Source organism: Hippocampus zosterae, chromosome 8 (genome assembly GCF_025434085.1).
Source record: "Hippocampus zosterae strain Florida chromosome 8, ASM2543408v3, whole genome shotgun sequence".
Classification (NCBI taxonomy): domain Eukaryota; kingdom Metazoa; phylum Chordata; class Actinopteri; order Syngnathiformes; family Syngnathidae; genus Hippocampus; species Hippocampus zosterae.
The window spans coordinates 9,984,116-10,011,009 of record NC_067458.1 but is presented as its reverse complement, the minus strand read 5'-3'; the positions used below and the strand labels follow the sequence as shown (position 1 = coordinate 10,011,009).

The following is a 26,894-nucleotide window of genomic DNA, read 5'->3' as shown; positions in this document are numbered from 1 at the left end:
CCACTAATGGTATTTGTACCAAACTTGGGCAGTCAATGGACTTGAATACCTAATCTTATATTATATGATGACCTTAATACCATCTGTATGTCCATTTTCTTCACAATAATAGAATTATTGTAGTATATGTATAAATTCATCATACTCAATTGATATATAATAGAATGAATATTTCCTTGTGTACAATTATAACAGCAGTTTCACACAATAACAGTTGCAAAATGTTTTTTGTAAATAAAATGTGACACATCAATTAGTTTTCAACATTTCAATTATCTTTATTTAAAAGCCTTTTCCTCTTATAAAGCCAATTATTGTAACAGTGCTTTGATAATGTCAGAAGCAGAGAACAGGCCTTTCATGGGATGTTCCCTTACAGAGGTACAGTACTTAGAATCTCACAGTCATAATGTTGCGCCCACATTGAGATTAAAAAATATGTTTGAGGTAGCCACACATTTGCCTGGAATATATCCAAATATATCTTTGAACTGACCGGCTACCCGACATTTAAGGCAGCAGAAGGGAACTCCCGTTCCTTACGAGCCATATCCTGCCAATTTTGGATCTCTCTCCACTTCAACACACCTGAAACGATCAGGTCATCAGCTCGCTCTGTAGAAGCCTGAAACAATCATCCTCAATTGAATCAGGTGTGCTGGGAGTCGGGAGAGATCTAAAACAGACAGGATATGATTCTCGAAGAACCGGAGTTCCCTACCTCTGAATTAAGGCCTTATCCAAAGAAAAATAAATAAAAGGCAAGGCACAGGAGTTAAAAGGGCTCGAAGTCACTTGAAACAAACTAGCTATACAATTGTGAGCAGCTATGAGGTGCAGCACGACCCATTCACATACTTGCACTCACAATGCCACACCCCATTAAACATTAGCGCCTAGCAACTCTGAAAACTTGCCCAATCAGCAATTAACCCTTTGACAGACTAAGGCTGTGTACAGTGCTTAACATATGTATTACACCACCTGTCATAACAATCGAGAACAGAACATCCAGCACCATAGTGATATAGTGCTTTAATGTAGACTTTTTCTGTTTAGGTGAGTTCTTAACATTTTACTACTCTGAAGAGCAATGAGGAATTTGAAATATGAAATTGAAAATGGATTCACCTTTTTGTACCCAGATTTGGGCTGACTCATTCAGCATCTCTGAGAAATTAGAAATGAGTCAACCAGAATATTGCACAACCAAAACAAAACATTTTTTGTTTGCCTTCAGGAATAGCGATCGTTTCACATCCTAATCAACAAAAAATACATGCTTTGTGTTTTGTTTTTTACCATTAGAATTACATTACCGGTAATTACGAGTGATATTAATTTAGGGCAGATTTGCCATAAACCATACACTGTGTTGTGGTTTAATAAATGTGCCAAGTACTGTACAAGTTACTGATTACAGGTTACTGATTGCTACTTAATGACAAAAAAAAAAGAAAATGAATTGAGTGGCCTTACTCATGGATTAAGCCAAACTAGAACCGAAAGGCATCAGACAACCCTATAGTGCGTTGAAAAAGTGTTCATACCCCTGGCATTTTTTCACCTTACAACTACAACCCTCACACTATTCGTTAATGATTTTGTATGAATGTCGCAAACAAAAAAAGTAGCACATCACTGTGAAAGGAATAATTCTGATAGTTTGCAAAATATTAGACAATTAAAAATCTGAAAAAGAAATGTGTTATGCATTAGTACTCAGCACCCGGGCATCAATACTTTGTACAGCTGCAAGTCTTTTGGGGAGTCTCTAACACCCAACATTTTTCAAAGTCTTGTCACGGGTGCTCAGTGGGATTTAGGTCTGGAGATTGACTGGACCAATCAAACACTTTGTTTTAACCTTTCTATTATACCTCTGGCTTTAGGGTCATTGTTTTGCTGGGAGATTAATGACTTTCCCCAATCTTAAATCTTCTGCAGTCTGCTACAGGTTTTCTTCTAGGATTGGCCTTTATTTTGCTCCATCTATGCTTCCATCAACTCTGACCAGCCTCAGGGTTGTGAGCATTATTTTGTAACAATGCCTTGTCTATGTGCTTGGGCCGGGGATCTGCAATATAAGTTTGTGTGAGTGTGCGTAATCAAACAGTGTTTTAAACTTCCCCACAAGTTTATCGCTGACTTGTCTAGAGAGTTTCTTGGTCTTCATGATGCCTTTGTTCACTTGTGTTCTCTAACAACCCGCTGAGGCAGTTCACAGAACATGTGCATTGATACTCAATAGTAAATTACATCTAAATGAACTTCTGTATTTACTAATAACCCGATTTATGATGGCAACTGTTTGCAGTGGATTCTATTAAAGGGTATCAGCGTACAGGGTGCTGAATAAAAATGCACACCACACATTTCAGATTTATATGCGCTTAAAATTTTGAAAACCATATATCACTTTCGTTCTACTTCACAATTATGTGCAACTTTGTGTTGGTCTATCAAATAAAATACACTCCAGTTTGTGATGGGCTGGAGTAACTGGGGATGAATAATTTCTCAAGACACTGTATAAGCTGCAACACAAGACAGTGTTGGGTCAGTTTTCTAGCCAAAACTATTTACTCCAAAGTTTCAGCTTTTCCACATACATAATAACCATTTGAGGCATTCAGGTTGTAGAAACTATACACAACTCTGTTCGAAAATCAGATTTCAATGTCATGGTGATGAACCACCAATGTTGTACATCATAGGTGTCAAACTCAGGTCCTGGAAGGCCGCTGTCCTGCATGTTTTCCAAATCTCCCTGTTACAACACACCTGATTCAAATGAACAGGTTCAATGTCAGGTTTCCACAGTGTTTGCTGATGATCTGATCATTTCAATCAGGTGTGTTGCAACAGGGCGACTTGGAAAACATGCAGGACAGCGGCCCTCCCGGACCTGAGTTTGACACCCTTGTTGTACATGGTCAAACAGAAGACAAAAAAAAGCCATAGAAGTAGAATCACATTCAAACCTGGAAGTGGCACCAACATGGACTCGGGGGATTTGCTACATTCGTTAATATTATTGAGCAAAATAACTCAAAGGTACAACATTGACGGCAATTACTTTCTACAATGGATGTTTGTCTATTAGGTAACATACACTACTCAATATAAAGGCGGACACCACCTTGAAAAAGAAGCTTTTTATCTATCAGTAGACATGAAACATTTTCAGAATTTTGATAGGACAAATCCTTGGTAAAACTGTTACATTAAAAAAAAAATCTAAGGAGTGTCTTTTATTGGTGTGTATTTTTGCAACCATAATTGAATCAGTTAGAAAAATGCCATTCTCATGTGTGCACACTGACAAATCTCATCTTCAATCGATGGCCCACATTCATGGCAGCATTTTGTAGTACACTATGCCATAGAAAACATTGAGAAGAACTCCAAGGATACGAGTATGTATACGCGAGTATGTTGGGGTGCAAGCCTCTATGTTCAGCACCGTATTGTAAGAGCAATCAACTAAAAGTGGAAAAACAAGAAAGTGCTATAGAAACCATAATTTCCGGCCCAAATCTGACTTGACACAATGTCCCATGGATGTCGCATGGTTTGTTGTGTTACTTGAGCAGCTGTAAATGACCTTTGGAACCTTTAAAAAATGAAAATGGTTACAGGCTGCACAATTTGGGGTAGGGAAAAACAGCGTACTGGTGGGATTTTTTTTCTACATCCATTCATTTGCTTCATCACTCATCCACGGTCATGGCTGAGTTTAAAACTGAACCCTTAACTGGTCGCCGGCCAATCACAGGGCACATATAGACAGGCAACCATTTACATTAACATCCGCAATTGAGAGTCTTCTATCAACCATGAAAAATCCACAAACAGGAGGGCCGGTGTCTGGATTCAAATCCCCGACCTCAGAACTGTAAGACGGACATGCCTCAAACGACAGTCTGTCCAATTTTATTGGTTAGACATCAGACACAATGATTTTTTTTTTTCTTTTCGAATAATCGTGCAGCCTAGTAAACCAAAAGAACTGGAGGAGATGTGTTAACATCATATTGCACAACCTTTGATCAGATCTCCGGGGGCTGAATTCTTGGCTACTGGTCAGAAATGGGCAACAAAACTGAGGGAATGTGAGCCGGAACCAACCCGTTCCCACTTTCAAATCACCTTTGTAAAAGAAGGTACCGTAAATTCACAACTTCTTATAAAGAAAACGAGTCCAGAAACAATTCAACATCAAATGTGAAATAGCACAGATAGAATTAGGAGAAGATCGAGAGAATATATGAAAGGAACTGCATGGTTTATGCTAAAGATTTCTACATGAATATATTGAATCACATATAAGTGTTCACACACTGATAATCTGCCGACTTGTGGCGAGTGATGTATTGAGAAAAAGAAATATCAGAAGTAACCTGGAAGCTTTGGTAATATGAATAAGGCAAAAATTCAGCAATGAATGGCTGAAAAAGTCCTTTTCAGCTCATTTAAGGTTGCCAAATGTGACTTCTGTAACCATGTCAATAACCCTAACACTATAAGGTGCAATACGAGTAGCCACATTTGGAGTCATGCTGTGTTGAATCTGCTACACTCTGTAGCAACTGCAGTTTTTGTGAACAACAAAGCTTCCTGTGCTTTGGAGGTAAATCTAAACATATTCACACATCTAAATCACCTTAAAGTGGGACAATCTCAGAACATTTCTTGATTATTGAGGGACAAAATAGTCAAATCAAAGCAAGGAGAGTGAAACACACTGAAGCTTTCATTATATAAGAAAAGATAAGAAAAAGACAGAACTTGGCTACTTGTGGTTGAGTGCAATTTGTCTTGCGTGGCTGGAGAGGCTGGCTGGCATCGAGAGGTCACTTAGTGGAAGTGTTGCTGGCAGTGAATCTGCTCCTTGGCGTTACCCAGGAGTTCCAGCATCTCCTGGACAATGGCTTGCAGCGCGCGGCCCAGATCTTCACCGCTGTACGGCTTGCCAAGGGGGGGCACGTGAATGAAGGCCGAGCGACCGTGGCTCATGTACAGGGAGGTGTAATAGGTGAAGTCACACAGATACCTGCAAGAAAAGGCAAGTGAGCAAAGCCCGTGACTCTGAAAGACAAAGGGGCGAGAAGATGGTGATTTTTCAATTAAACAAGTCAGACTGACATGTTGAGACTTGTTTTACCTCGGCGGAAGCCTGTGTTCTGTGACTGCCAAGTCTTAATTGTATTCCAAAAGCAAACACTGGCAATAGAAAAAAAATCACTCAACCCTACACTAGTTGTAATTGAGACTGACTGCATTGTATTGGATCGGATTGAGGCTCAAACCCCCGTTCGTCATGAAAAAATGTAAATGAGAGGTTTATCAGCATATTTTGGGGGTGGGGCTTAGTTTTGGAGGGGTTTCAAAAATCATTTGTAACGGTATCGCAATGCATTTTCAATCTTATGCAGATTTTTGCAATTCGAAGGCCGGCCCAGTTCCTATCCACTTCAAATCACGGAGTTCCACTGTATACAGCATGAGTAGGCCTAATATTTTTTTGCGCGTTTGGATTTGCATGCAGGATAAACACAGTACCTGTGTAATATTACAATTTTTAGTATGTTGATTTTTGTGGAAAAAATGCATAAAATGAGTTCTTGCATGCAATTTTTTTCAGCAGTTCTGTCCTTCAATGGTAATTTGTATGCATGAGGGCCCTTTGCGCTGGGAAAAAAAACAGTTTGTAGTAAAAAATTTTTTCACAGTTGAAAACCTTTACTGTTCAAGGATGGATCTTATTTACATGCACTGTAAAAAATGAAGATACCATGGGAAGTGTCAGGTCCTATGCGGCCCCCAAATCTTGCCGATTCTGGAAATTCTGCCCCTCATTTAAGTTGCTCATCCCTAAAATAATTAAATGGATGTAGACTGCCTTTGTGGAGGTAAATATTTGCAAATGTGGAGTGTTTTTCCATTTCGTTTTTATAAAACTGATTATAATCCATCAAGGGGAATTGGATTTACGCTGCTGTGTGGTTTTTGTGTTGTACACGACACAGACAATCAGATTACACAGTTGGTCACTATATCTCATAATAGTGTGTTGATATCTTTTTCTTTCCGCGCCTCTCTCCCACCACATACAGTGCACAGACTTTATTGAACAGCCTCGGTTCATTTCAGGCTTTATTCAGTACAACATTCGCTACGTGTTCATCCATCCATCCATCCATCATCTACCGCTTATCCGGGGCCGGGTCGCGGGGGCAACAGCTTTAGCAGGGAAGCCCAGACTTCCCTCTCCCTAGCTACTTCTTCCAGCTCTCCCCGGGGGATCCTGAGGCGTTCCCAGGCCAGCTGGGTGACGTAGTCTCTCCAGCGTGTCCTGGGTCTTCCTCGGGGTCTCCTCCCGGTGGGACATGCCCGGAACACCTCACCAGGGAGGCGCTCAGGAGGCATCCGAATCAGATGCCCAAGCCACCTCATCTGGCTCCTCTCGATGTGGAGGAGAAGCGGATCGACTCTGAGCCCCTCCCGGATGACCGAGCTCCTCACCTTATCTCTAAGGGAGACCCCGGACACCCTGCGGAGAAAACTCATTTCGGCCGCTTGTATCCGGGATCTCGTTCTTTCGGTCACGACCCATAGCTCGTGGCCATAGATGAGGGTTGGGACGTAGATCGACCGGTAAATTGAGAGCTTCGCCCTTTGGCTCAGCTCCTTCTTCACCACGACAGACCGATACAACGTCCGCATCACAGCAGACGATGCACCGATCCGCCTGTCGATCTCTCGCTCCCTCCTGCCCTCACTCGTGAACAAGACCCCAAGATACTTAAACTCCTCCACTTGGGGCAAGATCTCCCCCCCGACCCGGAGGGGGCACTCCACCCTTTTCAGACTGAGGACCATGGTTTCAGATTTGGAGGTGCTGATTTTCATCCCAACCGCTTCACACTCGGCTGCGAAACGCTCCAGTGAGAGTTGTAGAGCCCCGTTTGAAGGAGCCAACAGCACCACATCATCTGCAAAAAGCAGGGATGTAATACTGAGGCCCCCAAAACGGACTCCCTCAACGCTTCGGCTGCGCCTAGAAATTCTGTCCATAAAGGTTATGAATAGAATCGGCGACAAAGGGCAGCCTTGGCGGAGTCCTACCCCCACTGGAAACGATTCCGACTTACTGCCGGCAATGCGAACCAAACTCTGACATCGGTGGTATAGTGACCGAACAGCCCGTATCAGGGGATTCGGTACCCCATACCCACGAAGCACCCCCCACAGAACTCCCCGAGGGACAGGGTCAAACGCCTTCTCCAAGTCCACAAAACACATGTAGACTGGTTGGGCGAATTCCCACATACCCTCAAGGACCCTGCTAAGGGTGTAGAGCTGGTCCACTGTTCCACGGCCGGGACGAAAACCACACTGATCCTCCTCAATCTGAGGCTCGACTTCCTGACGGACCCTCCTCTCCAGCACCCCTGAATAGACCTTACCAGGGAGGCTGAGGAGTGTGATCCCTCTGTAGTTGGAACACACCCTCCGGTCCCCCTTTTTAAAAAGAGGGACTACCACCCCGGTCTGCCAATCCAGAGGCACTCTCCCTGTTGACCACGCGATGTTGCAGAGGCGTGTCAACCAGGACAGCCCCACAACATCCAGAGCCTTGAGGAACTCCGGGCGGATCTCATCCACCCCTGGGGCCTTGCCACCGAGGAGCTTTTTAACCACATCGGTGACTTCAACCACAGAGATAGGAGAGCCCACCTCAGAGTCCTCGGGCTCTGCTTCCTCCAAGGAAGGCGTGTTGGTGGAGTTGAGGAGGTCTTCGAAGTACTCTGCCCACCGGTTCACAACGTCCCGAGTCGAAGTCAGCAGCGCCCCATCTCCACTGTACACAGTGTTAGTGGTGTACTGCTTCCCCCTCCGAGACGTCGGATGGTGGACCAGAATTTCCTCGAAGCCCTCCGGAAGTCGGCTTCCATGGCCTCACCGAACTCTTCCCACGCTTGGGTTTTTGCCTCGGCGACCACCGAAGCCGTGGTCCGCTTGGCCAGTCGATACCCGTCAGCTGCCTCTGGGGTCCCACAGGCCATAAAGGCTCGATAGGACTCCTTCTTCAGCTTGACGGCATCCCTTACTGCTGGTGTCCACCAGCGAGTACGGGGATTGCCGCCACGACAGGCACCAACCACCTTACGGCCACAACTCAGATTGGCCGCCTCAGCAATAGAGGCACGGAACATGGTCCACTCGGGCTCAATGTCCCCCGCCTCCCCCGGAACATGGGAAAAGCTCTGTCGAAGGTGGGAGTTGAAACTCCTTCTGACAGGGGATTCCGCCAGACGCTCCCAACAAACCCTCACGATACGTTTGGGTCTGCTAGGACGGACTGGCATCTTCCCCCACCATCGGAGCCTACTCACCACCAGGTGGTGATCAGTTGACAGCTCCGCCCCTCTCTTCACCCGAGTGTCCAGAACATGCGGCCGCAAATCCGATGATACAACTACAAAGTCGATCATCGAACTGCGGCCTAGGGTGTCCTGGTGCCAAGTGCACATATGGACACCCTTATGTTTGAACAAGGTGTTCGTTATGGACAATCCGTGGCCAGCACAGAAGTCCAATAACAAAACACCACTCGAGTTCTGATCGGGGGGGGCCGTTCCTCCCAATCACGCCCCTCCAAGTCTCACTGTCATTGCCCACGTGAGCATTGAAGTCCCCCAGCAGAACAAGGGAGTCCCCAGCAGGAGTACTCTCCAGCACACCCTCCAAGGACTCCAAAAAGGGTGGGTATGCTGAGCTGCTGTTTGGTGCATATGCACAAACAACAGTCAGTACCCGTCCACCCACCCGAAGGCGGAGGGAGGCAACCCTCTCGTCTACCGGTGTGAACCCCAATGTACAGGCACTGAGCCGGGGGGCAATGAGTATGCCCACACCTGCTCTGCGCCTCTCACCGTGAGCAACTCCAGAGTGGAAGAGAGTCCAACCCCTCTCGAGAGAACTGGTACCAGAACCCAAGCTGTGTGTGGAGGCAAGTCCGACTATATCCAGTCGGAAATTCTCTGCCTCACACACCAGCTTGGGCTCCTTCCCTACCAGAGAGGTCCCAAGAAGGTCCCTTCCATGTCCCAAGAGCTAGCTTCTGCAGCCGAGGATCGGACCGCCAGGGTCCCCGCCTTTGGCTGCCGCCCAGCTCACATTGCACCCGACCCCTTTGGCCCCTCTCATGGGTGGTGAGCCCATGGGAAGGGGGACCCACGTTGCCTCTTCGGGCTGTGCCCGGCCGGGCCCCATGGGTGTAGGCCCGGCCACCAGGCGCTTGCCAACGAGCCCCACCTCCAGGCCTGGCTCCAGAGTGGGGCCCCGGTGACCCGCGTCCGGGCAAGGGAAACCTTGGTCCATATATTGTAGTCATCATAAGGGTCTATGAGCCATGCTTTGTCTGGCCCCTCACCTAGAACCTGTTTGCCATGGGTGACCCTGCCAGGGGCATAAAGCCCCAGACAACTTAGCTTCTAGGATCATTGGGACACGCAAACCCCTCCACCACGGTAAGGTGACGGCTCACGGAGGGGCTACGTGTTCAATTCTGATAAATACTCCCTTTCCTCAAGTAATGTAAATATTTGAAAGCAGTTTCTACTTAAACAGGTGAATGTACATACAGGTTAGGATGTTGGCTTTTCATCATTTTGCCTTTAAATACGCAGAGAATTTTTTTTTAATATCCCAAAAAATTGGAACTCTTGGGAATTGGCACTCTGTATAGAAATGGCCACAGTGCTTTAACTGTAAATGTCATGTTTTTCTGAAACCACCTAAGATTGTTTGAGTCCAAAATCATCATGGAGGTGTTTATTGGCAAAATTATATGTCTCTCTCCAAACAATACTGGGCGTTACTCTGTACATGTTGCTTTCCCACAGAAATTAAAGCCAGCCACTAAAACCTGCACCCATGACAAATTCCTGTTTAACTTCAACAAAAATAAACTGAAAAATACCTTCCAGCATCTTTAGAGACAGACACAGCAACTCCCAGCCCAGAGGCATTCACTCTCTTACAGACTGATTCCATGTCAATAACGGAGTCGATACAGTCTGGGCCGCCCACAATGCAACACTGTGAATCAGGACAGAAGCTGCTGTTGTCCAAGCCCTTGTAGCCATGATTTCTGCCACACTTCTCTAATGTGACAGTAGTGGCCATGCCTGATACTCCAACATGAACAACCAGCTGTAAAATAGCAAAAAGAAGAGCAAATAGGGTGTATTATACTGGATGGTGTACAGAAAATAATGGTGTCAAATTAACAAATAACATGCCACGTCAAATATAAAATCCTTAACAACAAAGTATAATCCACAGCAGGTTTGAATTTGTAATATGTTGCATAATTTCATGTACCGGTAATTTTAAGGACCATGCACGTTTGACTGGTTTTATTGTGTATTAGATGCTTAGATCAATTTGGATTTTATGATTTTAAGTCAAAATCCAGGAGTATGTAAACTAGGGCTGTTTATGAGTAACTTTTACGCCACATAGTATTTGTGTGTGTAGAATATTGGTCAGTTATATTTGGGACAAGGGCTGTATAGTAATAGACTGGTTAGCACGTCCGCCTCACAGTGCATATGTTGTGTGTTTGATTTCTGGGCCCGGCCTTCCTGTGTGGAGTTTGCATGTTCTCCCTGTACCCTCGTGGGTTTTCTCTGGATACTCCGGTTTCCTCCCACATTTCAAAAACATGCATGGGAGGCTAATTGCCCATGACCTTTGTGAGGATTAGCGGATCAGATAATGGATGGATGGATGTGTGGATGCAAGTCATTCGTTTTCAGTTGCAGATGTATCTAAAAGTGAAATATAGTAGCATAGCCCCAGTAAGCGATTTAATTTCAAGTTTTTGAGAGTAAAAAAAAAAGAATTTCCCCCAAACACTTTGGGAGCTAAATGTGATGTCTTTTTCAGATTTTGTTTGGATTGAATGTTCTTTTATCTGCAATGACAATGTCTGTTGTCCTCACCCCCCCCCCTCTCCCTCCACACCAAAACAAAAAGGTCCCGGCAATTTGTGATCCCATTGTAATCAAGGCCTTGCTTTAAAACTTTAGCTAGTTGAAGATGGCCTGACTCTATTAAAAGTAGGTCAGCCAACTGGCAGGAAATGAACCTCTAACATCAAGGAGATAACATCATGACTGAGTCAACTCAGGAAGTATGAGGAGGCTCGAGGTGCCACAAAAGTGGGGTCAGAAGGACGCCATTAAAAGAAGCATATTCAGCAACTTGAAGGAGATCATGACAGAATGAGGCAAGCAATAATGAAATCTACAGTATTTCCTCAACTTTGTCCAACTCCTCCTTTTTGTGCTGAGTGTTAAGATCCACTGAGGAAACCCTTTTCAGCTACTTAGTCAGATAAGATACCGGTACTTTATTCATGCAGTGAGGGAAATTAGACTGTCAAAGCAGCAATATAGATGACGATGACAACATTGAGCCTAGAATTCAACCTTCAGGAATCACTGTGACAATGCAAAGCTGGCATGATGATTACAGTTTAATACCAGCCACAAACACATTGGAGTAACTGTCTACAGCTTGCAGGCTGCTTAACGCTCTGCAGGATGGCCTGCATACTCGTCCCAAGCAACAACTAACAATGTGTGCCATCTCGTATCGATTTGTGTTTGTGCCAATTTTCTGTTAATGAATCAGTAGATCGCATTGTGTTTCGGTCTATTTCAGGTATCATACAACTGTGCTTGATAATACTGTATGGGGGAAATCCTCATTTCCACCAAACAGTACGTTTCAGTTAAGATTGCATTTGCTTGTTATGAACTGGCAAAGTCCAACCGTGACATCGTTGTGATTAGCGAATTGATTCGTCAACGAAGAATTGTAACATCTGTGCCACAATAGGAGTGGGAAAGAAAGAACACAAATTGAGGCGGTTTTGAAAAAAACATGTTTAGGTTCACTTAACTCATTCAGCAACAATGGAAATGGAATATTGTCTCCAGTTCAAGTCCGTCAAGAATATTTCAGGCCTTCCTAAATTCAAAGTTAAGTCAGCCATTATGATGCTTGCTACCTTGAATGACCAGACAACTGATGACATTTTTTGCTTCATCTGCTTTGACAAATTCATCTTGGACATAACAACCGCAATTGATTTCAAGGTTTCAACCAGTCGCTCACTGACCATTGGGTGATACTTCTTCCATAGTGACGGAACTAAACTCTGCACTGTTTGGTACTCCACTGGAACCTCGCAGACCTGCAAGTCCACTTCAGTGCCGAGCCCAAGCTTCTTCAGCTCCTGTCAGGACACAAAAAGACACTCAGGTTCACAAGGATGACCCCCAAGGGACAAATCTCAGCTTATGAATGCTACTAATTGGTGGGAATCTCTTGCTACTTCAGAATTCCATCACATTAAGTCATAGGGCTACAAATCAATGCAATTATTGGGGGGCAGTACTGTAGAGGGACAAACAAGATGGCAGCGCATCATCGCAGCCTCACCCAGCACCTTTCCTTGCTTTCTCTCGCGAGTCTCGTCCACGTCTTGACTGTCTCGCATACTGTATTCTACGTTGCGGTTTAAACAAGGGATTACCGTCTTGGTTTTCATTTGCAAAAATGTTTCACCCCTTCTCATGTATGATTGCCAGACTCATATTGATATCCGTGTATCTCATGAATTGTTTAAAAGACAAATATCCGAATGGAGATTACACATATTCTCTTCCTCCTTTCTCTGCCATACCGGACGACCTGTGTGGTGTACATCTCGTGGCTCTCCAGAGACGTTCCCGTCAATGAGGAAAGCGTAAATGCGGACAAGAGCCTACCTCCGTGCTTCCGTCCTGTTTAAGCCCAAAATTTGGGGGCATTTTGAACCCAAGAAGAGGGGGATCTATACCCTTATGCCTGCTGATGACACTGCAGTGGCTCGGCAATGAGTTCCCTGCAGTCTTCGCCAAGGTGGACTCCGTGTGGACCATAGGAACCCAAGGCTCTGTACTTGGCCCGGCTTTGTTTTCCTTGAATACGTTACCACTCAGTTCAATTTTCAAGAAATATAAAGTCTCCTTTCAGTCTTTTGCGGATATTCAGATATGTACGGTATATACCACTCCAGGTCGAAAGGTGGTTCATTCCAGTCCTTTCAAATCTTTCTGAAAGAAATCAACGATTGTCTGAAATTGAATTTTATGAACTGAAATGTGAACTAAACTGAAGTAATTGTGTTTGGTGAACCAGACAGATCGTGACATTGATGTTGGTGTTCCTTAGTTCCTGTGTAAAAAAAAATGTCGATGTCAAGATTGACAGTTCTTTTAAACCCACTAAGCAAATCAGTGCAGAGGTAAAGCTCAGCTTCTTTCAGCTGCAACTGAGAGCTAAAGTAAAATTTTACTCTCCTTGTGACCAGCTGGAAAAACAAATTAATGTATTTATCACAGCATGTCTTGACTATTGCAATTCCTTGTACAATGGCCTGGATGCTTCATACATTCGTCACCTACAGTTGGTTCAGAATACACTTCCTCACCTTCTAAAAGGGAGAAAGAGGCTTTTATCTCATTACTCCAGCGCTGCAGTCACTTTTTTGGCTCCCTGCGTCTTTTAGATTAAAATGCTATTGTTTGTGTTTAAATCTTTCAACGGTCTGGCCGTCATATACTTATCTAAAACGCATTGCTTGTATGCCCCAGTAAGAGCCCTGCAGTCATGTGACCAGCTGTTGTTAACCAGCCCCACCGAGTTCAAAGTTGAAAACCAGGGGAGACAGGGAATTTGCTGTCACTAGACCTTAACTTTGAAATGAGCTTCCTTTGACATTCGCTCTCCCTCATACATTGAATATTTCACATCACTTTTAAAAACACGTTTATTTGTTCAACACGGGCATGAGCTGCACATGGTTTTAAAATTTGTATTTTCCCATTATTTTTAACATGTATTTTTCTTTCTCGCTATTGTGTTACTTCATAGTGTTGTATTGTAATATGCACTGCACTTTGAGCAGTGTTTACCGTGTTTAAATGTGCTATATAAATAAAATGTGACCTTGAACTATTGTACAACGTTAGCACCCCACTGTCCCTCATTCTGCCCTGCAGGAGTTACGACTTGTAAATTCACAATTCACGTTCTTCATTAAAATAATTTTGAAAAGGTTCCAATTAGGGGTGCTCCCATCAGGGTGTTATGCTTTCCATTTCGATCAGATATGAATGAGATCTGCCAATACTGATCGCATGTATTAGCTGTATATTTTCAAATCTGGAAAAAAGGGAACCATATAATCACATTAATTTTATTGGGCTCCAATCAACTGACCACCGATTATGATCAGCGAATTTTCGTGTAGAAGGACGTGATCGCCAATCAAAGGCTTTTATTGCTGACCATCACTTTCATTGGCTACTTGGGGTGAACAAGTATGTACTCAAATCCTTTCCAGCAATTGCAACTTTGTTCCTTTTAAATTGTGATTGTAATGAAATTAGTAATACAATATATAACTTTCACGAGCAATGCTCACTGCATTGTCGGTTGAAATGAGGAATTGGGCTTGATGGCACTATTTTACACAGCCTGAAGTCACCACTGGTAGAAAAAAATATTTAAATACACAAATAAATAAGTAAAGGTGAAAACAACAGTGTGACAGAAATATGATTGTTAAAAAATCAAGACATAAAAATATAAAAAGCAATCATGCAAAAACAACAAGACAAATGAGCATCAAGTTCACAGGCAACGCACCAACTCCTCCCCTCGTCCCATTGCAGGACAACTAGCCCTGGACACTGACCCCCGCTGCCCTGAAAGGAGGCTCGTTTGACCACGTCCGTGACCCTGTCACAAAGCTGCCTTTTGTTTGCCTTTAATATCCTTATCAAGTTTGTCTAGACACCCTGACAACCAACATCCACCCTACCACATCTCCCTCAACACACACACACACGCACGCGGTTAGTAGCCACAGCGGGACACCTGCGATGCACTGCTGAATAGTGTGAAGAAGGCATCATGCAATTGTCGCATTGTGTAGAAGGTACAGAACAACCATCATCTCTCAAAAGGTCAAACTTCTGCCTTGAATATTACACACAATTGTGACAAATGAAACCAGTAATGATATCTCCAACAAAGACTCTAAGCCTAATGACAAATTTCACTTCTTTTTTTTTTTACAGCAAAAATATACACGCTGCTGTGCATTTTGCGCATGTAAATCACTGATGTATATTAACTGTGGTTAAACTCACCTGGACCGCAACCCAGCTGGCATTGACCGTATGCTCTCCAAATGGCCCAAAACCTGCAAAATAGTGACTGTTACTTCAGCTATATGAATACAAAATATTGTCTCCTTTCATTGTGTCGCAATTTGGAATCAGTCTGCTTTTTTCCTGAAGTGCAATCACGAAACACAAAACACAAAATCTGTTTTATTCATTCAAAATTGTTCTGACACGGGGTCTTCGGTTTACGAAGGAGTTCAATTCCTTTAAGGGCGACATAAAGAAGTCTCTCGCTCACCTACACTAATGTAGAGGAGTCACATTCGACACAGTGAGCATCAAAAGGACTTCATGGTGGTCAATGATCACAATAGAACTGGAAATTGAACTTATTGTGACATAGGAAGGGCGGCCCGGTAGTCCAGTGGTTAGCACGTCGCCTTCACAGTGCAGAGGTACCGAGTTTGATTCCATCTCCGGCCTCCCTGTGTGGAGTTTGCATGTTCTCCCCGGGCCTGCGTGGGTTTTCTCCGGGTGCTCCGGTTTCCTCCCACATTCCAAAAACATGCGTGGCAGGCTGATTGAACACTCTAAATCAGGGGTGCTCATTAGGTAGATCCTGATCTACCGGTAGATCTAAGACAGGTCCCAAGTAGATCCGAGGAGTGTCGAGGAGAAAAATAACAAACAACCATTTGTGTGTCTTTGTACATGTTAATAATATATATTTTTTGTGTTAATGTACACTGCACCCTAATCATCTTATCAGTCTCATTTTCAGCAAAAAAAAAAAAATTAAAAATTAAATGAAGCGGGTAAATCTTGAATTTACGGTGGCGCGTGATTGGCGTGTGAGGTACAAAAGTGCGTTACATGCCTCAGTTTCAGGCTGCTTCTTATCAGGGCGTCCATGTGCGCGTGCGTGTGCATGTGCGTGTGCGCGCGCGTGTGTCGGTAAGGGTAGCTCCCGGGAGGTTAGTTGATCGAAAAGTAGATCTTCAATCCAAAAAGTTTGAGCACCCCTGCACTAAATTGTCCCTAGGTGTGAGTGTGAGCGTGGATGGTTGTTCGTCTCTGTGTGCTCTGTGATTCGCTGGCAACCGATTCAGGGTGTCCCCCGCCTACTGCCCAAAGTCAGCTGGGATAGGCTCCAGCACCCCCGCGACCCTAGTGAGGATCAAGCGGTTCGGAAGATGAATGAATGAATGTGACATAGGAAAGCATGTTACGGCTCAGTCGTAGTAAATTATTTGCAGTTAGGTTGTGTTGTACTGCGGTTAACTTCTAACTACTCATCAAGGTTTCATGATGATGTCGGTTTTAGCACGGAACTTAATAACACTGGTCAACAATTTTTTTATACTAAATTTGTGAATCAGAGATGCAAGTTAACTTTTCCAGATATATTGTGTATATGTTTTTTATTTATTTTATTTTTTTGGGCACTGATTTCGGGCCTGCACTCAGTTTCACGAGCAGGTCTTCATTCAATAAATTATATCATAATCCTATAATTTGTAGTGTAATAATATATTTATTTTTGAGTGAAGGGGTTGGGTCAGCAACAGGTGGACTTTGTTCTCTGAGATGTGATAGCTATAAATGACAACATGAGTTGTGCAAGCTTTTATAGGGCAAACTAACAAAAAATGAAAATATCTCAAAAACCTGATGTGCTAGAAAAAATGTGCAGTCACTTTTTTTCAATCCGTGTCAAAAATATGTTTGGGAAACACATAAAGCCATATCTGATTAAAATTTACAATTGACCCATGGAATACTTCCATTATTTCTCATGGGAACTTTAATTTGGAATTTCAAACAACTTTGGAGGATCTACTGTATTTTCAAAAGTCATCTTCAGCTTGAATGCAGGTATAGGTTAAATTTGGTATTGTAGCTTTCTTTGCTCCTTTCAAATGACCAAAAAAATAAGGGCATCAACACGTGCTGCCCGCATTGAGTAATATCCATATAAAATTACACTCAGAGGATGGAAAAAAAGTAACCATTTAGCTATGTATTTTTAATTTGATTTGACCCGCAAAATCAATGACGACAGGCGAGAGCTATTCCCTCACACAGACTTGTTTATATTGGGAACTACAGACAAGCACCCCCTTCACCCCCCCACCCATTACTCCAAGGGTCAGCGGGTGCCTGGGGGTTGGGTAGAGGGAGGATCAGTCTGTCTGACAGGCTACTCAATAGGAGCAGAGTGAGGGGTCGCTAGTTGCCAGCCGGCAAGCTATTGTTAGGAGGCCGTTCCCAGGCATCCTATACATCGATCATCAGCTGGGACACCTTTGTGTCTGGAAAGCGAGTCCGAGTCACTGCCCGCAGTACTTCTTTTTACATGGAACATTATGATGTCCTATCACGTGTGCTTGACGCTCAATTGGGGAAAAGAGTCTTGTGTAATTCCACGGTAAAATTTGCGATTTGCTTTAAAAAAGTAACGAAACCAACAATAATGTGTAGTTGTTCAGGGTGTAACACTTTTTGACTGATCTGATACATTTCGATATATGGTCTGACGATTTGACATAAAAAGATATATCACTTTTTTGAATGATACAATTTGATACAATAAAGGCTATGTTCAATATGATATTTTGATATAGGAACAATTGCTTTTCTGTTCATAAATCTATACTACCCGAAGGTAACTCCAAATAAACAATAGATTAGACAACAGATTTAAAACCAACAAAGACTTAATGATTCCAAAATGTAAAAAAAAAAAAGAAACCAATTGCGGCACTGACACCAGAACAAGCTTGTTCTGTTTTTTATACATCAACTTAATTTAAAAAAATAAAAGGGTATTAGGAATTTTGAGTATAAAATGATGGTAATTATATTGATTACATTGATCAATAATTTAAAAATGATGTGTCGATGTGTGACAGCATCGAGTTAAACTACTACAGCGCAATCGATTTAGCTGGATCGTAGGGCAGACACATTAATTCAATAGACTGTATAATTACACCCCTAATAAATATGTCAATGTGACATTCACTTTGCCCAGCTAAACATCACCACAAAAAATAAACAAACAACAGCGTTAAAAATAGTACAAGAAAGCATTAACCTGTCATGTCAAAAGGGGTATTTAATATAAAATACAGTACATATTTTTCTTTTTAAAGGGTAAGTTCAAATAGGCCCCTGTGAGTCTCCATCCTGTTACAACAGTTCGCTAGGGTTAAATGAAACGGGGATTAAACCCTTCCTTTTGTACCTGTGTTACTCGTCAACGTACAAGTCAACAGCTGTTTGAAAACGCAGTTTTTTTGTTGACATTTTCGGTTCGCAGGGAGCGAGTGACGTCATACACGCCCTCAAACTGGTCATCAGTCAGTGGAGCCTGAAATCATGTTTCTCTGACCTGTATTAAAAGCTTGGTCACCGTATTTATAGTAAAAAGTAGTAGCACGATCGTAGCAGCAGTTGGTGTTCTAGTACAAGTTGTAGAAGTAAAACAAGATTGTGCTTTATGTTCGAGCATTTTGTTCCAGCCGCGGTTGTTTTTTTTAAGTCCTCCAAGTTGTAATTGAGTTGATTGACTATAACAATGAACATTTGGATGACGTGCTATTCGGTTTAAACATTGACACCACAGCACTATTTGTACGTAGCGCGGAATAATTGTATCATTACAACTGTGTGTGTATGCATGTATGTATGTATGTATGTATGTATGTATGTATGTATGTATGTATGTATGTGTGTATATATTATATATATATATATATATATATATAATAAACTTTGTTGTCGCTTCTCCATTAAAACAGACCAGATTAAATAATTCGACCAGTCTCCTGCAAATGTGTGTTGTTATTTAGCATTGTAGCACGACATGCAAAACCAAATCGCTAAATCCAAAAGCATGCAGTTGCGCGGTGTCGATTGAGTACTTCTCTTGTCTGCAAAGGCAGCCGAGTGGAGCACAAGCAGGCCGACGCCATTAGCCGTTCGAGCAGCTGTCATCAACCAAACAACTTTTCCACTACTTCCACCATAAGACTAGTTTGCCGAGAGACTCGAAAAAGGGGGAGCAAAATAATGAAATAAAGACACACCTGTAACGACCACAGTCCGTTTACTGTTGTCCATTTCCCGTCGCTAGACGTCGAGCGTTTCGGTGTTCTATTCGGTCTGTGTTGTGCAGCAAGACCATAAAGCCTGCCCCGTTGACCCCCTCTCTGTGCAAGCAAAAGGACAACAACACAGACCTCAGACCACCAAACACCCAGGGCTTGAAGGAGGCGTGATGACGTCACCAGATACGTAAATACAACTACGGCAGCTGAAACGTGTCAAGAAACAATATACTAATTTAGCAAATTACAGTCGTGACTGTTCTTTTTTATTACTTCATCCGTGATCCGATAGTACAAAAAAACAGGGTGAAACACTTCATCATATCGGTTCTCTCCATTGAAATGCCATGAGTGCCGACCAAAAAACGCTTCAAATTTTTTTCTAAAAATACAACAAAGAGAATGTAAGGGAGTTCATTGATTTTATTCATTCATTCAGATATTTACATGTAATTCAAATTATTAATTAGAATTACATGTCAAAAAATTTTAAACACTAAAAAAATACATCCAGAAAAAGACATGAACGTTTTATTTAATAATTGTCAAATTAATTGGCACTTAATTAATTTTCATTTAATTAGTTATAAATCAATAAAATGTAAACACAAAATACCTACTTATTTAGAACCTGCTCTTCGAATGTCCTGGCCCATCTGTCCATTTTTAGTCAAACGTGGCATTCCTGGAGCACAACCTTTCGCCCACCCGTATCCTGAAGTCTACTTGTACTACTCATTTGAGTCTGTAGAGTGCAGTAGCAGATATTATAGTCATAATCCGCCTTTAAACACTTTCAGAGAAGAAGGCGAAGACAAATCACGTGCTCGTACGTCTGACGCTGTGGACTCTTAAATCGGATAAAATATCTTAACCATAGACTCATCATTATGGTACGTACTCCATTGGTCTGTTATTTAAAATGTCATCCAATCTTCACGGCAAAAAAATCTTAATTCGTGTGTATGGAGCTAAATGTAGCAGAAACATGGCGACAGGAAGTGATCGGTGGCTAGCTGGTTAGCAGTAAAGTCATGAAATAGGATAAAACATTTGTTTAAGGGCTTCTGATTAGTAAATACTGGAAGGTTTTCAGTGGAGCTGCAGATCATCTTCTTGTTTGAACGCCTTATTTGGGGAGCCGTTAACCAAACTGAATGTCGAGTGGACCAGAGGAGCTGTTTGTTACTCAATTCAAATATTGTTACAGTCAAAAGTAATGCTTATCATATGCACGCACGCATGCGTCGGAAAGTTTGTCAGTTTTTTTTTCGTTTTACAGCTTCCATTGTCTCTGCTGAAGACTGCCCAGAACCATCCAATGGTGAGCTTGAATTGATCCGTGTTTACTATTGTGCATTAGCACAGCAATGAAGCAACAACACAGCAATTCTAACCGTTTTTTGCTTTCCTGTGAAAGCTTCAATTGAGCATTTAGTTAGTTTTTATTTTAACGAGGAAAACAAAGAGCAGCATCATGTGGTGTGTCATTGTTTTTTGTTTCATTGTCTCAACAGCTGGTGGAGCTGAAAAATGGCGAGACGTACAACGGCCACCTGGTCAGCTGTGATAACTGGATGAACATCAACTTAAGAGAAGTCATTTGCACCTCTCGGGTACAACTAACCCCTGTCTGCTGTCAACACTTTTTTTTTACAGAGATGGGCATTTTGTCAATACTATACTGATGGATGCCCGTTTTGCTGATTTATAATTGGAAATTTAGGGGGAAAAAACTTCTGAAGGCAGTTAATTGCACAACATTGTATTTTGGGGCAAGTTTGTAATTGTAAGGTCAAAATGTGTGAAAAACTTGGAGAGATATGAATCCTTTTTCAAAGCACTGTACACTGTGTATGACACTTGACTTGCCTATCCCAGGATGGTGACAAGTTCTGGCGCATGCCCGAGTGCTACATCCGAGGAAGCACCATCAAGTATCTGCGAATCCCGGATGAAATCATCGATATGGTGAAAGAGGAGGTGGTGTCGAAGGGTCGTGGGCGGGGAGGTGCCCAGCAGAACAAACAGCAGGGCAAAGGAAGAGGAGGAGTGGGTCGAGGTGAATTTTACATATCCCGCTCTTTCACCTGCTAGAATACACTTGGTTGTTTCTGTAGTGTGCGATCTCAAGACCTGTGCTCTTGATTCGTCAGCCATTCCCTTTTAACACGTTTTTAGTAGGGATGTGAATCTCAGCACTGAAGACGATTCGATACACATCACGATCCACTGCCAGCGATGCGATACTTAAACGATACATGGAATTTTCTGGCGATACGATTCACCGTCGTCACGATGCGATACGATTCGATACACATTAAGTTCAAATCAATGCGATCCGATACGATACAATGCAATTTGTTGCGATATTGTGCAATTAACATGATGCAAATAAGGAAAGAAAAAAAGCTTTTAAAAAGATGGAATTCAGTATGGTATTACAAAAAGGATACCACTTTATTCCTTATAAAGAGTAGAACTTGTAAAACAACTTATTTAAGCCCTTTCACAATTGGGTTTTGTGCAAAGAAAATGTAAACAATTTGGCACCTGAGACTCACAGCTGTTGCTATAGTGTAAACACAGACTATTCTCACTGAGTGTCTTATATGAAATATTATATATATATATATATATATATATATATATATGTATGTATATGAATCTCTAGCGCAAGATGTCCACCCATCCACTGTAAGTGCAACTCTTTGCGCACTGTTCAGCGACACAGTAATCTCACTTCTCACTTTGTTGTACACATCGGGAATATGTTTGTAAGTGAACACAGACCTGTCTGGTATTTTATACCTGGGTTCCAAAACGTGCACGAGCTGTCTGAAACCCTCGTTGTCCACCACGCTAAGGCTGGAGGTCTTTGCATATGAAATAAGCACTGATCTTAGTTATAGCCATTGCGCGGTCACAGTGAGTTCCAAGGGGACTCCCAAAATAAGAGGCAATTTTTTTCTGATCCTGACCTGGTTTACCAAGAGTTTCTCCGGTGTCCGACGAGGAACTGGGCGTGGAAGCGGGGGAGCGGGAGGGAAACTTGTCGGTGATCTGGTGCCATCGGTTTAAGTGGGTCTGCATATTTGTGGTGCTGCCGTTGTATGGCTTCTTAGTGCGACATTCCTTGCAAATTACGGAGGTTTTATCAAGCTTTCCGTCTTTCCTTTCGAAGCCGAAGTATTTCCAAACATAGGATTTGAATGTTGCGGGTGCATTAAATATAATAGATTCCTCGCTGCTGCTTGCGCTAACTTCCATGTTTCGCTAGTTGTGTACCATCCGTATTCAACACAAAACGCAAAACAATGATGGTGCATTCATTGCGCCTAGGAAAGGGCAAATAGGTGACGTTTAACATGAATAAAACGGTTGCTAGAATCGGATTTTACCGATACCCACCAAATGCATTGTGATGAATCGCGATTTCACCCGTCAAAACGGTTGCTAGAATCGGATTTTACCGATTATGTTCCACACCCCTAATACCCATCAATGCATCGTGATGAATCACGATTTCACCGATACACATCAATGCATCGTGATGAATCGCGATTTCACCCGTCAATCGCATCGGACCCGGTGAATGAGCCGATGCACTCGGATCGCGGACGTGCGCATCGATGTATCGATTAATATCGATTATTTTCCACACCCCTAGTTTTTAGGGGTGCTTTGAAAACAAAAATAAAAAAAGGTACTATATTATTCGTATATAGTGCAACGTGATACAACACAATCTCTACTGTTAACTAAATACAGTGGAAGCGGGAGGACGACCCATGTGTTTTTACTTTTTGAGAGCTGAGCATATTCTTCAGCTCCTTTTCCGTTTTACCGCTCCCCCAAAAATAATTTCAACCAGAGTGGCACGAGTGGATAAGAATGAACTTAGTTGTATCACGTCACATAATTGTGTTTAAAACCTGGTGCTGAACATTGCATAAGAACTAATTATGGGAAGTGTAGTCTTAATATCCAACATATATTGTTTTGTAAATGAAATGAATTTCTTCCTAGTTTGTTTTAGTATTCTAGCCTTCTCTCTCCTTTTTCCCGCCAGGTTTGTTTGGCGGTCGAGGCAGAGGAATGAGCGGCCCTGGACGAGGTCAGCAGCAGACGGATAAGAAAGCAGGCAAACCACAAGGGATGAAGAACCAACACTGACATGATGCATCATCAGCAAAGCACACAAGCCTCTTCCTCACCACGCCAATATAAAACCAACACTCAAATGGTCAAGCTGAAACATGATGCCTGGAGTTACTTTTTTTTTCTACTGCCAGAAAGATGTGATTTACTTTTTTTAAATTCCATTTTATTTTATTGTATCCTTAACTCAGTATATCACTCGCAACTGGCAGAATGCTTATTGTTAAAATGTAGTGACAATGTGTTTAGTTTCTTTATACAGTACACATAACAGTTTTCTGTCATGTGATGCACTGGATTAAACATTTTATTTCTAGTTTTGTTATCAGCTTCTCTTTTCGAGTGTAGTTTTCCAGCACAAAGTCGCAACTTCATTTGCATGCATATTCTCTTTTTCCCCTCTCAATTTTGCTCTTTAGTTTCTCCTTTCTGCTAATACCACATTCTGTGTTTACCACCGTTTTCATTGATTTGCTGTGTTATCCTGTTACCGGAGTTTCACAACAGGTGGAGCAGTTGCCTAGCTGCCCTCGGCCATGAAAAACTTCAGTTCAAGCACTTGGGTGAAGATTTGTGATGGGAGGGGAAAAATGTAGTTGCTTCAATGGTTGTTATTTCTTTTATTTGTCACTCGAAAAGAAGTGTAATGTATGAACATGCAAATAAAAGCGGTTTTGTTTATAGGTTTTCACTCATTTTGATCCAGAAGATTATCAGAATAAAATGCATCAACTGTATGGTAGAAAATATTGGAACAATTGTTGTGCCTACACCAAGTGAAAAAGAATGTTAATGTGGGCTTGGTCCCATCTTTGCGATTTTAGTAGCACTCTGGGAAAACTGTATAGGATGCTGGAATGTGTGACCGAAGATTATAGATGTTGGAACTTAAATGTGACCTTGTTCACAGTCTCTTGTTTTATGCCGAGGGTGTTTCCATTCTTTAAAAAATAAACTTACTTATAGCTTTAGGGACCTTGCAGTAGAAACTTACCAGTAAATGGTTTGGTTAAATTGAGTAATTAAGTTCGAGGGCAAACTGAGGCACTATTTGAGTACAGATTCACTCCCTAAAAAAAAAAAAAAACACGCACATAATGTGATTTTTGTTTTCCAGTGCAAAGGGCTCTCATGCATAAAAATGTAATTCAAAGATGGCACAAAATTGCTGAACAGCAAACAAACATTAAGTCCAAGAACTCATCTTGTGCATTTTTTCCTGAAAATTAATTAAATAAAAATTGTTTTCAGATATAATTACATATTATACACGTACTATGTTTGTCTGGCATGTCATTCCAAATTCCCACCCCCCCCCCCCCCGAAAAAAAAATTGGCATATTCACTTTGTAGTTTCGGGCAATATAAGAACCGGTGAAGCCAGGGTCATTTATGCTAGGTCATTTAGTGATTACCGGTAATAGTAACAGTCCAACTTAAAATTATAGAGTGGACAGCGAGAGGGACAAATGGAAAAAAAATCCATGTATTATTGACAACCACTGAAAATGCATTGGTCATGTTTTTATCTTTCTTTTCAAACAAAAAAATGTTGAACAACACTGGTAAATGCTGATTTGCTCCACTTGGAAAAAAAAATAAACCAAAAAAGTTAGAAAGTATTGTTAAGAATTCCAAGGCGAATAACCGGGTGCGGAGCCACATCTATGTGGGGGTCCACTGCAGGAGAGAAAAAAACGTTTATAGTAATACATTTGATTCTTTAATTATTTATTTTTAATCAGGGGATACTTATTTGTCATGTCCTTGTTTATCGTAGTTGTTTGTCATTGATAATACTAGTGTAGTCTGTAGTAATGGAGACCAATTCCTTGTATGTTCTACATAGTGGGTCAATAAAGACAATTCTAATTCTGATTCTGATATGCGGCCGTGAGCCACCAGTTGCACGCCCCTGAGCTATATAGAGCAAACGCAAAGACAAGTTGCATTCGTCTTGCATCCGATTTTCCATAACCCCATCAATTACTCTACCTAACAAGAAGAGGAAAATGTATCATACTTTTACATACTCTATATCACATATCTACTATGAACAGGGACTTTCTGGGGTGCCCCAAACATGGCGCCCCATCGACACATGTGTTGTACATTTTTCAATTGGTTAAATATCACACGGGCGGCCCGGTAGTCGAGTGGTTAGCATGTTGACTTTGCAGTGCATAGGTGCCGGGTTCAATTCCAGCTCTGGCCTTTCTGTGTGGAGTTTGCATGTTCTCCCTGTGCTTGCGTGGTTTTCCTCCGGGTCTTCCGGTTTCCTCCCACATTCCAAAAACTTGCATGGCAGGCTGATTGAACACTCCAAATTGTCCCTAGGTGTGAGTGTGGGCGCGAATGGTTGTTTGTTTCTGTGTGCCCTGCGATTGGCTGGCAACCGGTTCAGGGTGTCCCCCGCCTACTGTCCGGAGACAGCTGGGATAGGCTCCAGCGACCCTTGTGAGGATCAGGCGTTTCGGAAAATGAATGAATAAATATCACACAGTTATCACCATCCTATCAACAAAGGGGGCCCAGGTGCCCTTACTGAGAAGTATGCCAACATAATATGTTCGAAACTAAATTTTGTGTTTGTAATTTGTGCCATCAGAAATATAAGCATAGTGTAGTTGAGTGGCATTTGAATCTAAGAAAATATATTTTTAATGTTACTTAGGATGTGTTCACAGTTCACATTCGTTTCTGAGGTCAGAAGATGCTAGAAAACTATATTTAAATATTTGTGTGTAGGTGTGTGTGCGTGTGTGTTTATGATTTATCATTTAGGAAGGTTCATCTCAATATCAGTCGTTGTCAGCCAATCATCACCTTCCTTTCTTCTTACCTGCGTCACACTACTTGTGTTGCCTTGGTAACCACCGATGCGCTAAACACACACACACACACACACACACACACACACACATACACACTCGCTCTCTGTTTTTCCTCAAGGCCTCTTGCAGTATGAGAATGAAGGCGACTTGCAGTTGCTGATGCAGACAGGCTGCGCACGTCATCGAAGGCCTATTTTTATCAATGGGTGCAAAGTATACCAAGATGTACAGCACAGTTATAGAATTACATTTCATTTTTCTCTCCATATTTCATACCTCCTATCTTTATTTCTGTATTCATCCTTGACCTATCCATTTCTCCGAAGAGCTGAGTGGATTGTTGCAAGGGTTTGAACAAACCTTCTGATGTGATATTAAAATTGCAAATTTGGACAGATACACAAGTGAGCAAACCTATGACCGTGAATGTGTCTTAACATGTGAAAGGTGCAAATGTCTATTGTAGGCTGAAAACTCAAAAGTGTGTTTTTACAATGCTTAAGCCGCAACAAGCTTCCCCAACAGCA

The 26,894-nt window shown here is 42.3% G+C and overlaps 2 protein-coding genes and 1 long non-coding RNA gene across 4 annotated transcripts in view; 1 reads left to right on the top strand and 2 right to left on the bottom strand.

The window, feature by feature from the left end:
- The window catches only part of LOC127605921 (uncharacterized), a 109,931-nt gene that overhangs the window by 41,531 nt on the left and 41,506 nt on the right, over positions 1-26,894 (bottom strand). The window lies entirely within an intron of this gene.
- On the bottom strand, positions 1,284-19,571 carry pgpep1 (pyroglutamyl-peptidase I). Of its 2 annotated transcripts, none has more exons than XM_052073800.1 (5): positions 19,352-19,570; positions 15,285-15,337; positions 12,203-12,319; positions 9,992-10,224; positions 1,284-5,056 (listed from the first exon to the last, which is right to left on the bottom strand). In XM_052073800.1, exons 1-5 carry the CDS (start codon positions 19,383-19,385, stop codon positions 4,861-4,863), a joined length of 633 nt encoding a protein of 210 aa, XP_051929760.1. In that variant the 5' UTR covers positions 19,386-19,570; the 3' UTR covers positions 1,284-4,860. The 2 variants fall into 2 exon arrangements, with proteins under 2 accessions (XP_051929760.1, XP_051929762.1); XM_052073802.1 differs by having other exon boundaries at positions 4,871-5,091; positions 19,352-19,571.
- Positions 20,155-24,214, top strand: lsm4 (LSM4 homolog, U6 small nuclear RNA and mRNA degradation associated). Its single transcript, XM_052073803.1, has 5 exons — positions 20,155-20,265; positions 20,655-20,696; positions 20,890-20,988; positions 21,254-21,434; positions 23,445-24,214. Exons 1-5 carry the CDS (start codon positions 20,263-20,265, stop codon positions 23,546-23,548), a joined length of 429 nt encoding a protein of 142 aa, XP_051929763.1. The 5' UTR covers positions 20,155-20,262; the 3' UTR covers positions 23,549-24,214.

Coding starts and splice junctions, on each gene's coding strand:
- pgpep1 (XM_052073800.1), bottom strand. CDS start 19,385: ATGGACAACAGTAAACGGACTGTGGTCGTTACAG. Junction 15,338..19,351: donor ACGGACTGTGGTCGTTACAG/GTGTGTCTTTAT, acceptor ACTATTTTGCAG/GTTTTGGGCCATTTGGAGAG. Junction 5,057..9,991: donor GTCTCTAAAGATGCTGGAAG/GTATTTTTCAGT, acceptor CTTTTCTTGCAG/GTATCTGTGTGACTTCACCT.
- lsm4 (XM_052073803.1), top strand. Junction 20,989..21,253: donor AAGTCATTTGCACCTCTCGG/GTACAACTAACC, acceptor TGCCTATCCCAG/GATGGTGACAAGTTCTGGCG. Junction 21,435..23,444: donor AAGAGGAGGAGTGGGTCGAG/GTGAATTTTACA, acceptor TTTTCCCGCCAG/GTTTGTTTGGCGGTCGAGGC.